The following is a 14,941-nucleotide window of genomic DNA, read 5'->3' as shown; positions in this document are numbered from 1 at the left end:
TTGATGGCCATTGGCACGCTGGAGAAGTGTGCTCCCTAGATTTATCACAGTTTCAACTGTACCAGGCAGATGGCAGCGGTGTGGACGAGCGGTTTGCTGATGTCAACGTGAACAGAGTGCCCCATGGTGGCAGTGGGGTTATGGTATGGGTAGGCATAAGCTAAGTACAACGAACACAATTGCATTTTATTGATGGCAATATCCATGCACAGAGATATCGTGACAAGATCCTGAGGAGCATGGTCGTGCCGTTCATCCACCGCCATCACCTCATGTTTCAGGGTGATGCACAGCCCCATGTCGCCCCTCTGTACAGAATTCCTGGAAGCTGAAAATGTCCCAGTTCTTCCATGGCCTGCATACTCACCAGACATGTCACCCATTGAGCATGTTTGGGATGCTCTGGATCAACGTCTACGACAGCGTGTTCCAGCAACTTCGCACAGCAATTGAAGAGGAGTTGGACAACCTTCCACAGGCCACAATCAACAGCCTGATCAACTCTATGCACAGGAGGTATGTCGCACTGCATGAGACACATGGTTGTCACACCAGATACTGACTGGTTTTCTGATCCATGCCCCAACTTTTATTTTATTTTTTAAACGTATCTAACCAACAGATGCATATTTGTATTCCCAGTCATATGGAATCCATAGATTAGGGCCTAATTTATTTATTTAAATTGACTGATTTCCTAATATGAACTGTAACTCAGTAAAGTCTTTGAAATGGTTGCATTTATATTTTTGTTCAGCACGTACGCGCGCGCACACACACACACACACACACACACACACACACACTTAATGTGATTGAGCAATGCTTGAGAAGTACTCCAACATGTCTCCAATGGTAAACTCCATAGTAATTCCAGACCCAGGGTAGCAACGGCCAATCAAGCCTTCAAAGTGCTTGTACTGACGGATGAACTCATCCTGCATGGAATGCCACACCACCTAGTGGAGAAAATGGGGAATTCATTCAACTGTTGTACAAAGAACTTGGATCAACCATTAAAACACATTTACATAACCAGCTGTTAAACTGAACAGAATATATGTATTATAAACTGCTAGATTGTCTGTCACCTGTAACAGGCTCTCTTCCTCACACAGATGCTTGTCCACCTTCTTGTACAGGTTGTCCAGTCCCTTCTTTACCTCCTTGCCGGGGTACTCCTTTATCACTTTACGCAGCTCCTGTTTGTTGAACGCCAGCTGGTAGCTCACCTCATCCTCACGTACGCCCTGGGCCACACGTGCCTCCACTCCCTCAAAGAAGTGCTGCAAAGCATAGAGGGGCATAACTGATTACGTTTTGAGTATGTCTGAAATATCTGATAGTTCGAATGAGTTATATTTATCATACAATGTATAGATTAAATACAACCATGAAACAAATTCAATTCAGTTTCTACACCCATGGCGCACTCCCTCACAACACTTTAACATTGCCAAGTATAAACTCTCTCTCTCACATTGAGTTTCTCTAGGGGCTGTCCCAGGGAGTTGATGACATAGGACTGCAGGTGGTCTGTGTACTTGTGTTTGGCCTCTCGCCTCTCTGTCTCCAGGCAGGAGATCTTAAGGTGGGACAGTGTGGAGAAGATGTGGTGGAAGTTCTCCATCATCACCACGTCACGGGGCGTCTTCTGACTCTCATTGGCCACTTTCTCCACTGGAAACACCCCACAGCAAGACCAACACCAATCAGAGCACTGCTTCCCAACCACATGACTCTATTTAACTTGTCCACCAAATCATAATCAAATATTAGACCCACCATTCATGAAGACAGCTCTGATGAGTTTGACATATGCCTTGTCCAGATCTCCTCTGCGCTCTGCATTACGGAAGATGGTTTCAGCCAGCTCAGCAAACTCCTCAAACCCAGCGACAAAGGGCAGGATGCCCACCTTGCTCTTCTTAGAGATCTTAACCTCCTCCATCTGTCTGATCTGACCCGACTGAGACGGAAAAATAACTGGTTCACACACAGCTAATAGTCTAACAGCACTAGATACACAGATTCCTTTAAAAAAAATTGACGTGAGCACTACTCACAATGCACTTGTCAAAGTTCCTTTTGACGGTGACCAGCACGTTGCCGAGGGTGGTGCTGAGGTAGGAGGCAGGGTCCACATTCTCTGCCGTCCACACGTGATGACTCATCTTCACCAACATGTACAGGGAGTGGAAGGTGTCAATCTTGTCTCCCAGAGTGATGAGGCTGTTAAGTTCTGTCTCAATGCTCTGGAAGACCTTGTTCATCATCAACCGCACCATGTCCTTCCTGAGGAGGCCCAGACAGGTGATAAGACAGAAGGAAAGAGAATATGGGAAGAGTGAAGAGGATAGCAGAGAGGTGGACCATGAAAGATGACACATGGACTTGTCATATTTGTTGCATGTTTAGTGCCCCTAGTGCTATTGATGGACATTAAGGGCATACAGTAAATGTCAGTAAGAAATGAGAAGCTAGCTACTCACTCAGTCGATGATATGAAGTGTCTGTACTCCCCTGGAGGTGGCTGTCTGGAGGGCACCCCCCCATCCGATTCCTCCACTTCTCCCTGATAGAAAAAAACTGTGGTTAATTGAAAATTGTTTATAATCTCACTTGCAAACACTCAGCCAGTCAGATTAGCATGTCATTTACCTGAGCCAGGGTGGGGTGCTGCTGTAGCTTGAAGAACTTGCTGATGAAGTCTTGTTCTGCTAGACAGAGAGGCTCCAGCTCACTTAGAACCTGCTCAAAGATCTACAGAGAGACACCTAAATCAATTGATCAATATAAATAAAAAACACACAAAACTAATTACGCATCTAAAATGAGAAAGAGATGAACAAAAACCCACAGGTAGTATCTGCACGATAAAGACTGTAGTATGGTGGCTATGGTCCTCTCAGTGACTATCACCTTGTCAAACTTGGTCCTGTCGGCCACATCCAGGTCTGAGGCAGACATGTTGCCCATGTCCAGCAGTGAGGAGGACTGGGAGCGCCTGCTGCTGGAGCTCTGCACTGCCAGCTTATTCAGACTGGAGGTGGAGCCTGTAAGCTTCCCGGAGCTGCCATGCAGGCCTGGGGCACGAGAGAGGTAACAGTTGAAAACATGTTCAAACCACAGGCTAAATACTAGTCTCTGGAACACTGCCCTATCTATAGCCCCTGAGACCAAAGCTGCATTCACATTGACTTATTTTAAAAGCAGAGCAACTGTGCTGTTGAAAATAAATAACTGTGGCATCTGAAAGTGTGCCACAAAGCACATGTGAATATGCATCTTTTTTTTTTAAAATGGTTTAGCAGTAATTACACATAACATGAACAGCTGAAGACAATTGAGAGAGAAGAAAATATGAAACATTTAAATGTGTGCTTGGTAATAAAGACCATTTGTAAGAGTTCAAATTAATCTTATTATGGATGTTGGACATTCATTATCAGAGAAACTCGCTGGATATGTTGACCTCAAGGTATCATTTTGTATTGTGAATGAGTAGTATCCTATGCCACAAATACAGAATGTACATGCTTATTGTTTTTGTCTGATAAATTAACATCTATGTGCTCTATAAATGGAAGGTTGGGTGTACTCTAGGCAGAATAAGTCTGTTGAGGAGGAGGGTTCTGAGCAGGGGGAAGGGGGTCCTGGCTGTGCTGCAGTATCAGGGACATAGTAGTGGGGAGCAGGTGGGTAGGGGTGTGGGCAGGTTACAGATGTGGGACTGCGTGAACCACATGGGATACTTACTTTCCGTTTCCTGTTTGAAAGCACTCTCTTTCCGCGGAAGCGTGGCTGGCGAACGGTTAGAAAGGCAGGCATCAGAGACAAAGACATGTTAGGCTCATGACATGCAGCATGGGGGCACGTTTAGAGGTCAAAGGTAACAGACTGACATACGCTACAAAGTCTGTAATTGTCCTGAAGACAACCTTTTGGAAAACAAACATTTTGTTCATTTTGTTCAGTAGAAGAAAAAACTGAAATTCTGAATTTGGAAGGCAGAGCCTTGTACTCCTGCCAAACCAAAGCTCTCTAAATGAAAAGGTTGTTTTTCAGAGCATTGAAATATAAATAGTGGCTTGCGAAAGTATTCACCCTCTTGGCATATTTCCTATTTTGTTGCCTTACAACCTGGATTAAAATGGATTTTGTTGGGGGTATGTATAATTTGATTTACACGACATCTCTACCACTTTGAAGATGCAAAATATTTTGTGTGTGTGAAACAAACAAGAAATAAGACAAAAAAACTGAAAACTTGAGCGCGCATAACTATTCACCCCCCCCCCCCCCCCCCCCCCCCAAAGTCAATACTTTGTAGAGTCACGTTTTTCAGCAAATACAGCTGCAAGTCTCTTGGGGTATGTCTCTATAAGCTTGCCAAATCTAGTCACTGGGATTTTTGCCCATTCTTCAAGGCAAAACTGTTTCAGGTCCTTCAAGTTGGATGGGTTCCGCTGTTGTGCAGCAATCTTTAAGTCATACCACAAATACTCAATTGGATTGAGGTCTGGGCTTTGACTAGGCCATTCCAAGACATTTAAATATTTCCCCTTAAATCACTCGAGTGTAGCTTTAGCAGTATGCTTAGGGTCATTGTCCTGCTGGAAGGTGAACCTCCGTCCCAGTCTCAGATCTCTGGAAGACTGAAACAGGTCAAGAATTTCCCTGTATTTAGCGACCACCCATACTTCCTTCAATTCTGACCAGTTTCCCAGTCCTTGCCGATGAAAAACATCCCCACAGCATGATGCTGCCACCACCATGCTTCACTGTGGGAATGGTATTCTCGGGGTGATGAGAGGTGTAGGGTTTGCGCCAGACATAGAGTTCTCCTTGATGGCCAAAAAGCTACATTTTAGTCTCATCTGACCAGAGTACCTTCTTCCATATGTTTGGGGAGTCGCCCACATGCCTTTGTCGAACCCCAAACGTGTTTGCTTATTTTTTTCTTTAAGCAATAGCTTTCTTCTGGACACTCTTCTGTAAAGCCCAGCTCTGTTGAGTGCGGCTTAAAGTGGTCCTATGGACAGATACTCCAATCTCAGCTGTGGAGCTTTGCAGCTCCTTCAGGGTTATCTTTGGTTAGTTTGTTGCCTCTGATTAATGCATTCCTTGCCTGGTCTGTGAGTTTTGGTGGGCAGCACTCTCTTGGCAGGTTTGTTGTGGTGCCATATTCTTTCCATTTTTTAATAATGGATATAATGGTGCTCTGTGGGATGTTCAAAGTTTCAGATATTTTTTATAACCAACTCTGATCTGTACTTCTCTACAACTTTGTCCATGACCTGTTTGGAGAGCTCCTTGATCTTCATGGTGCTGCTTGCTTGGTGGTGCCCCTTGCTTAGTGGTGTTGCAGAATCTGGGGCCTTTCAGAACAGGTGTTCAGTCGTGGCCAAATGTTTTGAGAATTACACAAATATTAATTTTCACAAAGTCTGCTGCCTCAGTTTGTATGATGGCAATTTGCATATACACCAGAATGCTATGAAGAGTGATCAGATGAATTGCAATTAATTGCAAAGTCCCTCTTTGCCATGCAAATGAACTGAATCCCAAAAAGCACAATTCCACTGCATTTCAGCCCTGCCACAAAAGGACCAGCTGACATCATGTCAGTGATTCTCTCTTTAACACAGGTGTGAGTGTTGACAAGGACAAGGCTGGAGATCACTCTGTCATGCTGATTGAGTTCGAACAGACTGGAAGCTTCAAAAAGGAGGGTGGTGCTTGGAATCGTTGTTCTTCCTCTGTCAATCATGGTTACATGCAAGGAAACATGTGCCATCATCATTGCTTTGCACAAAAAGGGCTTCCCAGGCAAGGATATTGCTGCCAGTAAGATTGCACCTAAATCAACCATTTATCGGATCATCAAGAACTTCAAGGAGAGCGGTTCAATTGTTGTGAAGAAGGCTTCAGGGCACCCAAGAAAGTCCAGCAAGCGCCAGGACCGTCTCCTAAAGTTGATTCAGCTGCTTTTGGAGGATGGCCTGGTGTCTAGAAGGGCAGCAAAGAAGCCACTTCTCTCCAGGAAAAACATCAAGGACAGACTGATATTCTGCAAAAGGAACAGGGATTGGACTGCCGAGGACTGGGGTAAAGTAATTTTCTCTGATGAATCCCCTTTCCGATTGTTTGAGGCATCCAGAAAAAAGCTTGTCTGGAGAAGACAAGGTGAGCGCTATCATCAGTCCTGTGTCATGCCAACAGTAAAGCATCCTGAGACCATTCATGTGTGGGGTTGCTTTTCCGCCAAGGGAGTGGGTTCACCCACAATTTTGCCTAAGAACACAGCCATGAATAAAGAATGGTACCAACACATCCTCCGAGAGCAACTTCTCCCAACCATCCAGGAACAGTTTGGTAACGAACAACATCTTTTCCAGCATTATGGAGCACCTTGCCTGAAAGGCAAAAGTGATAACTAAGTGGTTCGTGGATCAAAACGTTGATATTTTGGGTCCATGGCCAGGAAACTCCCCAGACCTTAATCCCATTGAGAACTTGAGGTCAATCCTCAAGAGGCAAACAAAAGCCCACAAATTTTGACAAACTCCAAGCATTGATTATGCAAGAATGGGCTGCCATCAGTCAGGATGTGGCCCAGAAGGTAATTGACAGCATGCCAGGGCGGATTGCAAAGGTCTTGAAAAAGAAGGGTTAACACTGCAAATATTGACTCTTTGCATCAACTTCATGTAATTGTCAATCAAAGCCTTTGACACTTATGAAATGCTTGTAATTATACTTCAATATTCCATAGTAACACCTGACAAAATATCTAAAGACACTGAAGCAGCAAACTTTGTGGAAATTAATATTTGTGTCATTCTCAAAACCTTTGGCCACGACTAATTAATATATATATATATATATATATATATATATATATACACACACACGTGACAGACAGATCATGTGACACAGATTGCACACAGGTGGACTTTATTTAACTAATTATGTGACTTCTGAAGGTAATTGGTTGTACCAGGTCTTATTTAGGGGCTTCATAGCAAAGGGGGTGGATACATATGCACTTTTCAAATGTTTTTTTTTTTTTTGAATTTTTTGAAACAAGTAATGTTTTTCATTTAACTTCACCAATTTGGACTACTACTAAACGCCAAGGGAGATTAATACTTTTGCAAGGCACTGTAAATTGATTGAGTGCTGATTCAATTCGTATTGCAAAACATTAGCGTTATAGCGTGATTGACATTTAAAGGCAATGTTTCCGCGTTCGTAGAGACTGCATTCACGGTAAATGCTGCATGTCGGCTAAAACAGAACTTGCATTGAAATTTCAACCGTGCTACATCGCAGATCTTCCGCGCTAGGGATTGACTCGAGCCCTTACTTTAATATATATCAGTTTACTTTACAGGAAAATGTAAATTCGTGTTTTCATTCTTCTTGTAATGTTTAGGATCTCCAGTTGGTCTTAAAACACTCAAATAGTGAAGTCATACTCTGAAGTCAGAATGAGTAGTAGGGATAATATCAGGCTTTGGTTTATGTCATGGCTTCATACAGTAAACAGCCAAATAGGGAAATAACATTGAGTAAAACACCAGCTAGCAACACTGAGCAGGACAATGACATGACACAGGGGCATTTCCTAGGCAGTGAAAGGCTACGAAAGAGGAGGCAGTATGACCAGGTAAGTACATGTTTGCTGAATTGAACCATGCAGAAAAAGCTGGTCAAATATTGAACAAATATACACACACACTTACCTGAAAATCAAACCACATACAGTACACACACACCACAAATACAAACCATACTCAAGAACCCAAGGGAAAAAGAACAACTAATTGGCTAAACACCTCAAACAAACAACACAGCAAACTACAAGGCTACACAGAGAAAAGAAAAGAAACAATCACACACACACATTCCACATTTAAAAAAAAACCACTCAAGGTCTTACCAAACTTATTTCCCTTCCCCTCCTTGGCTGTGCCCGCCATTTTGATCTTCGCCACCTCAAAGAAATCTTTGATTTCTCGTTCATATAATCTGGTCATGTAATCAACATAAGTCTGAAAATTGAGAAAAAAAATCAAATATATTGTTTAATTGTCATGAAATGCAATAAGACGTTATCGTTGTGCTGCTGGTGATGATGATATAAATAGAGATGTAATGGTGTTGCTCATCATAATAATGATGATACCTGATAGTGGTACTGATTATACCTGATAGAGGCACTGATGATACCAGATAGTGGTAATGATGATGACAAAGCCACTCACCCTGGACAGGCCTTCGTACTTCTCTCTCTGGGTGTTCTTGAGCCACTCCATGAGCTTGGCGTAATGTAACAGGTCCCTGTGTAGGGGGCTATGTTTAGGCAGGGTCAGCTCTGCCATGTGCTGGGACAGCACAGAGCTTTGGTCATGGCCCTGGACGTAGGCAGCACAGGGAATTAACAAGGGATCGACAAATAGAGAAACACAAACTCTCAGTTTCACACACAGGCAGACAGAGACTGACTTTGACTCTCTTGGACCATTTAGGGACATCCCCTGCAATCATGAGATTGGGGACAAATGTATGGCCTAATACACCATTAAAACTGGTGTTAGTAGAAGATTAACCATTTAATAAAAACTCAGCAAAAAAATAAACATCCTCTCACTGTCAACGCCATTCATTTTCAGCAAACTTAACATGTGTAAATATTTGTATGAACATATCAAGATTCAACAACTGAGACATAAACTGAACAAGTTCCACAGACATGTGACTAACAGAAATGGAATAATGTGTCCTTAAACAAAGGGGGGGTCAAAATCAAAAGTAACAGTCAGTATATGGTGTGGCCACCAGCTGCATTAAGTACTGCAGTCCATCTCCTCATGGACTGTACCAGATTTGCCAGTTCTTGCTGTTAGATATTACCCCACTCTTCCACCAACAAGTTCCCGATCATTTCTGGGGAGAATGGCCCTAGCCCTCACCCTCCGATCCAACAGGTCCCAGACGTGCTCAATGGGATTGAGATACAGGCTCGTTGCTGGCCATGGCAGAACACTGACATTCCTGTCTCGCAGGAAGTCACGCACAGAACGAGCAGTATGGCTGGTGGCATTGTCATGCTGGAGGGTCATGTCAGGATGAGCCTGCAGGAAGGGTACCACATGAGGGAGGAGGATGTCTTCCCTGTAACGCACAGCGTTGAGATTGCCTGCAATGACAACAAGCTCAGTCCGATGATGCTGTGACACACCGCCCCAGACCATGACGGACAGGTCTCGGTGTAACGCACATTCCTTCGAAGATAAACACAAATCCGACCATCACCCCTGGTGAGACAAAACCGCAACTTGTCTGTGAAGAGCACTTTTTGCCAGTCCTGTCTGGTCCAGCGACGGTGGGTTTGTGCCCATAGGCAACCTTGTTGCTGGTGATGTCTGGTGAAGACATGCCTTACAACAGGCCTACAAGCCCTCAGTCCCGCCTCTCTCAGCCTATTGCGGACAGTCTGAGCACTGATGGAGGGATTGTGCGTTCCTGGTGTAACTCGGACAGTTGTTGTTGCCATCCTGTACCTGTCCCGCAGATGTGATGTTTGGATGTACCAATCCTGTGCAGGTGTTGTTACACATGGTCTGCCACTGCGAGGACGATCAGCTTTCCGTCCTGTCTCCCTGTAGTGCCGTCTTAGGCATCTCACAGTACGGACATTACAATTCATTGCCCTGACCACATCTGCAGTCCTCATGCCTCCTTGCATCATGCCTAATGCATGATGAGCAGGGACCCTTGGCATCTTTCTTTTGGTGTTTTACAGAGTCAGTAGAAAGGCCTCTTTAGTGTCCTAGGTTTTCATAACTGTGACCTTAATTGCCTACCGTCTGTAAGCCGTTAGTGTCTTAACGACCGTTCCACAGGTGCATGCTCATTCATTATTTATGGTTCATTGAACAAGCATTGGAAACAGTGTTTAAACCCTTTACATTGAACATTAGTGAAGTTATTTTTTGTTGTTGTGGAGTTTACTCTTAAGTCCATATCCCAGACCTTAGCATTCAAAATCAAATAACTTCATTGCCAATAACACGTGTTTCATTTGCTGCTAAAATTCCCATATCAGTGGGTTTCCTCATATTCTACCATTCTCAGTCTATTTACTTGCCATTGGTGCTGCAACCAAGCATGCAGGCAGAGCAGACAGGCAGAGGTACAATGACTTGGCACCCCAGCACAGCACACTGACAGTCAGGACAAGAAGAACCAAGGCCTTCAATGAACGAGGAAAGTCTGAGGCACTTCTGAGGCTTTTAGACCCATTGAGATGAAAGAGGAAGGTTAGCAGTGTAGTCACAAGCAGCACAACAAAACACGAGTGTGTAGATAAGTAAGAAAGGCCGTAGTTTAGAGTGGATTGTCAAGGGGGGTGCTGTGAGGGTACTACTCACTGGAAGTGACATACAGGAGGACCTATAGAACTGAGGGATGGTCATTTTGAAGTGACTGAAGTGGTTGAACTGACAAGTACAGGGACAGAGAGCAGAGAGATCAAAGTGGGGTGGTTTAGAGTGAGGCAGAGAGTGAAGAATAGGATGACCAGAGCAGTACTGGAAGAAAACAGGATAGAGACAGGAAAAGACAGGATCAGAGGAGTTAGAACTTAACCAAGAAGTGGATGAGGACAGAAAGAGCTACCTGCCAAAATGAGGAAAGACTAAAATACTGTAACAAGAAACACAAATATGGTGCACTGTTATGCCTGGTATCTAGTCATGAATGCTGTTCAGGTGTCTTTGTTTTTAATTTAAATCAGAATAAAAATCTTGAGACCATTGTGGATTAGCAAAGTGTTACCGTGGTGTGTAGATTACCTGGTGGACGAACACGTTGTTGAGGTGGTTGGTGAGGCGCCGGGAAAAGGTATCTCTGAGCTCAGTGAACAGGTGCTGCTGCTGCTTCACAGACATCAGTTTCTCATGACCTGGTCTGAGTGGCACATTCATGCACTGCAGTAGAGCTTCAGAGGCATTGATACAGGCCTCAATGCCTTTGGAGGAGGAGAGGTCTCCTTCCTGCAGGGCCCTGATGTGTCCCTTCGACAGGTCCATGTAGTTCTGAGAGACAGGCATTCATCATTCAACGCCATCTCAAAAAACCAAACCAACTGAAACATGAAACCCTATCCTCACCACCAGGAACTGGATCTCGTCCAGGAGCTTGCCGTTGTTGTTGTTGCTGATCTGGATGAGGCGGTTGCTCTGGGAGATCTGGTCCATTTGCTCCTTGACGCTCTGCAGCATCTCCTCATAGCTGCTCATCTTGCCCTCGATGGTGTCCACCTCTGACAGAGCCTCGTCCAGCAGCTGCATCAGGATGTTCACCTGCTTCTCAGATGCCATGATGGAGTGGATGTTGGCCTGGGATTAGGGGGATTATGGAAGATAAATAGGACTCATCTTTACATCTGTGCCACTTTAGCATCTGTGACAGCATGGGCGGCGCCACTGTGGCTACAACCAATAGGAATCCCCACCCAGTTAACTACTTTAAAATGGCGGATGCTTAGTGGAAGCCCTCAATGGCGCTGACCATGCTAAGATGGCCTTTTGGCCACTAGAGGCCTCTATCATTCTCTATGGCCTCTATCATTCTCTAAACCACACTAATGTGCTCAACCACAGATAAACCATAGTACAATGGTCAGTGTAGTCTGTATATGTCAGCCAACTCAAGTCTATGTTGTAGCTCTGTATCAAGAAGACCCAAGGCTCCATGGCTGTCTACTCACCCCATCCAGAACCTGTAGCTCTTTGGAGAGTTTCTCAGCAAAGGCCTCAGCATTAGAGATGGCGTACTCGCACACCTCCATCATGCCCTCGATGTCTTGCTCCTCACGGGCATTCAGCTCCTGGTAGTCATCCAGAGCATCCTCGTCACCCCCGGCAACACTTTGACTCTCACCACTGGGGACTGACTCTAAACCAGGGATGGACAGGATGGTTTAACATTGTGCTATGCGCATACAGCACAGTTCACACAAATGAACACAAACAAACAAACATCACCCTGCTATTCATTCAACTATATAATCAAAAAAACACATATACACTACATAATACAACAAACTAAACAAAAAGCAGAACAGACAATTATTATTCATACAGTAGCACCCATTCAACAGCCACTCACTTAATAGCCAAAGGCAGCAAACAATCGCAACAGCTTTCAAAGATGTGTGCGTCCACTATGAGAATGGTTACTCATCACAGTGAAATCCCAATGGAGAGGAAATGGGAAAAGAAGTTCAGTGCTACCAACCTTCTGCTTTAGGAAGCTCTGGCCAGTGAGAGTTTAAGAGAGAAGAGTAAGAATAAAGACGTGTTAAGCCACACCAAGGTCAACTCACATCTTACATAGACACTTCAGGTTGACTTCAGGAGATTGGAAACAGGCAAGAAAGAAGAGTCTCATAGATGCAAGGCACAGGGGACAGCGAGAGTCACTAGAAAACACACAAGCTTGTGATCCTCCCCCATAGTTAGAGAGCCGTCATACCTTCCAGCAGCTGGGAACTGACATTCACAAACTCCACCTTCTTCCGCAGGTAACGCTGATTCAGCTTCCAGATGCAGGAGATGAAGGAATTCTTCTCAGCTGTGCTGCTGGCCACCCATCGATACACCTTCTCAAAATGGAGGTCAAACTCTGGGTTCTCCTGAATGACAAGAACAGCAGCGATGCCAAATGTCAATATCAAATAAATTAGCAGGAGGACAAAGCATAAGAGGAAAGGAAGACAAATAAGAATGGCCATAGGGAGTGGAAGAGGAGGAGAGAAAGACAAAGTTATGAGAAATTACATTCAGGCAGTGAGAGGAAGATGAGAAAAAGCAGTCTTTCCCTGACCTTGCTGGCATCTTTTGCATCCACTTCAGCCAGATCCCTCAGTTCCCAGGCCATCTGTCGCTTGTAGAAATCCCCTTTGTCTGACTTCTTCACCTTCACCACCCTCACCTGCACAGGCCTCTCTGTGGTGACTGGGGTAGAAACATCAAACAGTTATAATACTGGGGTGTGAGTGAGCTGTGGATCCATTGATAACTAGTATTTTCAGTGAAATCACTGTTCAGAGACATTTGATTCTGATAAATCTCTGACAGTGGTTTTCATGTTTTGAATGTGTACATTATTTCACACTGATATGGTGAAATTAGCTGATTTATGTCAGACTTTAAAGGCATTTATGCTCTACCTGTGGCACACAGGAAGCAGTTCTTCTTCTTCTTCCCCGCCTTGCAGACGTTGACAATGCTGAGGAGACGCTCATCGTTGGGCGTAAAGATGTCCCTCTGGAGGGCGTGCTTGATGGCTGTCATTGTGGTGACTGTAAAATATAAATCAGACGGACTTATGCTGCTTTCAAAACAGCTTCAGTGTGTTCAAGGCAACTGGGAACTTGGTAAAAAATGGAATATCATGTCGGGAAATCGGGCCTCTTTTTAGAGTTCTGACATTCTGACCTGAAGATCACTGACGTCATGATTTGACCTCGTTTTTTACCCTTGAGTTCCCAATTGTTGCACCATTACTGCAATCATAACCTTTATGTGAAAGCAACTAACGTTAAACATATTACATTTTTGCTGCAGGAAAACACCATTGTACTCCTCCCAGTGGGGCACAGCCTATGACACTATAATTTACAAGTACAACTAGTTAAGTACCATATTCAAGATTTGTACCATAACATTTTCCGACCTTCCTAAAATATATATATTACCAAGAACGTCTGCACCATTGACATCACATTATTGCTGATCAATGGTGCAGTCAACTAAAGCAACAAAGATTGGCTAGCATGTAGCTATTAAGCGAACTAACATGGTTCTGGGCGTGTCTAGTTACTAAACACGCGTCACATCACGATGCGAGGCCAGACAGCTTTTGTACACAAGTGCAATTACGTTAGCTACATATCTCGTTCTGTAGTGAAGACAGTGCCCTTCTTCAGGTATATAACGTTAGCTGTCTAGAAACGTATGAACACCACGCTAGCTTTATGTCTTATCTTATTATTTAACTTGGCCAGTCAGTTAAGAACTAATTCTTATTTTCAATGACGGCCTACCGGGGTTAAATAATAAGGGTTAACTGCCTTGTTCAGGGGCAGAACAACAGATTTTTACGTTGTCAGCTCGGGGTTTCGATTCAGCAACATGTCAGTTACTGACCTAATACTCCAACCACTAGGCTACCTCGGGGCGGCAGGTGGTTAGAGTGTTGGACTAGTAACCGAAAGGTTGCAAGCTCAAATCCCCGAGCTGACAAGGTAAACATCTGTCGTTCTGCCCCTGAACAAGGCAGTTAACCTGTTCCCCGGTAGGTCGTCATAATAAGAATTTGCTCTTAACTGACTTGCCAAGTTAAATAAAATTAAAACCTCCCGCCCCAAGTTTTATACACTTACCTCAAATGGGATGTGAATAGAAAAAGTAATGCACAAGACATTTAATCACTGTTTATTTTCATTTAATTGTGTTATTTTTCCAATCGCTAATAAAGGAAAATGGTAAACAGTCTTCTTCGGCCACTGCCCTGCTGTTTTCTGTTTCCGGGATGGGCTGGACCAGTCACGTGACGCACTACTGATGACGAGTCACATCACAACCTGCCTCTTTCAGTCTGGTCCTTGGTGAAGACTTTTCCATCATTCATGAAGAAACGTAGCTAGTTTTTAAATAAATGTAAACATGTTTTTGTTGTGTATAGGCAGTATGTTTTCTGTAGGTTGAACACACAGGCTTATGTAGTTTTCAGACACCAAGGTGAGACTCAATCCCCAGAATATCTCATCCAAATGCGAATTGAGGCCTACTGTAATCAATTTATCTAAATAAGTGGGAATTGTCTACTTTTCTAAGTTATTAGTGAAGAATCACATTAAATT

The 14,941-nt window shown here is 44.0% G+C and overlaps 1 protein-coding gene across 6 annotated transcripts; it reads right to left on the bottom strand.

Annotated features, from left to right (window-relative positions):
- Positions 1 to 702: 702 nt before the first annotated feature.
- Positions 703 to 14,623, bottom strand: LOC110524562 (exocyst complex component 1). Of its 6 annotated transcripts, XM_021604347.2 has the most exons (20): positions 14,462 to 14,623; positions 13,247 to 13,378; positions 12,901 to 13,031; positions 12,550 to 12,709; positions 12,313 to 12,330; positions 11,783 to 11,970; positions 11,184 to 11,411; positions 10,866 to 11,108; positions 10,443 to 10,511; positions 8,274 to 8,423; positions 7,949 to 8,060; positions 3,760 to 3,804; positions 2,923 to 3,086; positions 2,662 to 2,763; positions 2,493 to 2,575; positions 2,067 to 2,295; positions 1,786 to 1,969; positions 1,481 to 1,680; positions 1,092 to 1,286; positions 703 to 959 (listed from the first exon to the last, which is right to left on the bottom strand). In XM_021604347.2, exons 2-20 carry the CDS (start codon positions 13,368 to 13,370, stop codon positions 807 to 809), a joined length of 2,778 nt encoding a protein of 925 aa, XP_021460022.2. In that variant the 5' UTR covers positions 13,371 to 13,378; positions 14,462 to 14,623; the 3' UTR covers positions 703 to 806. The 6 variants fall into 6 exon arrangements, with proteins under 6 accessions (XP_021460022.2, XP_021460024.2, XP_021460023.2 ...); XM_021604349.2 differs by lacking the exon at positions 3,760 to 3,804; XM_021604348.2 differs by lacking the exon at positions 12,313 to 12,330.
- Between the last annotated feature and the right edge of the window lie 318 nt (positions 14,624 to 14,941).

Source organism: Oncorhynchus mykiss, chromosome 5 (genome assembly GCF_013265735.2).
Source record: "Oncorhynchus mykiss isolate Arlee chromosome 5, USDA_OmykA_1.1, whole genome shotgun sequence".
Classification (NCBI taxonomy): Eukaryota; Metazoa; Chordata; class Actinopteri; order Salmoniformes; family Salmonidae; genus Oncorhynchus; species Oncorhynchus mykiss.
Note: the sequence above shows the minus strand (reverse complement) of the source record. Positions and strands in the feature narration are given on the sequence as shown.

What these genes read in the sequence shown, in the direction of transcription:
- LOC110524562 (XM_021604347.2), bottom strand. Translation starts at nt 13,370, where the DNA reads ATGACAGCCATCAAGCACGCCCTCCAGAGGGACATCTTTACGCCCAAC. An exon ending in GGGGAAGGGAAATAAGTTTG is followed by an intron (nt 3,805 to 7,948) that starts GTAAGACCTTGA and finishes ACCGTTCGCCAG; the next exon opens with CCACGCTTCCGCGGAAAGAG. An exon ending in AGGAAGAGAGCCTGTTACAG is followed by an intron (nt 960 to 1,091) that starts GTGACAGACAAT and finishes TTTCTCCACTAG; the next exon opens with GTGGTGTGGCATTCCATGCA.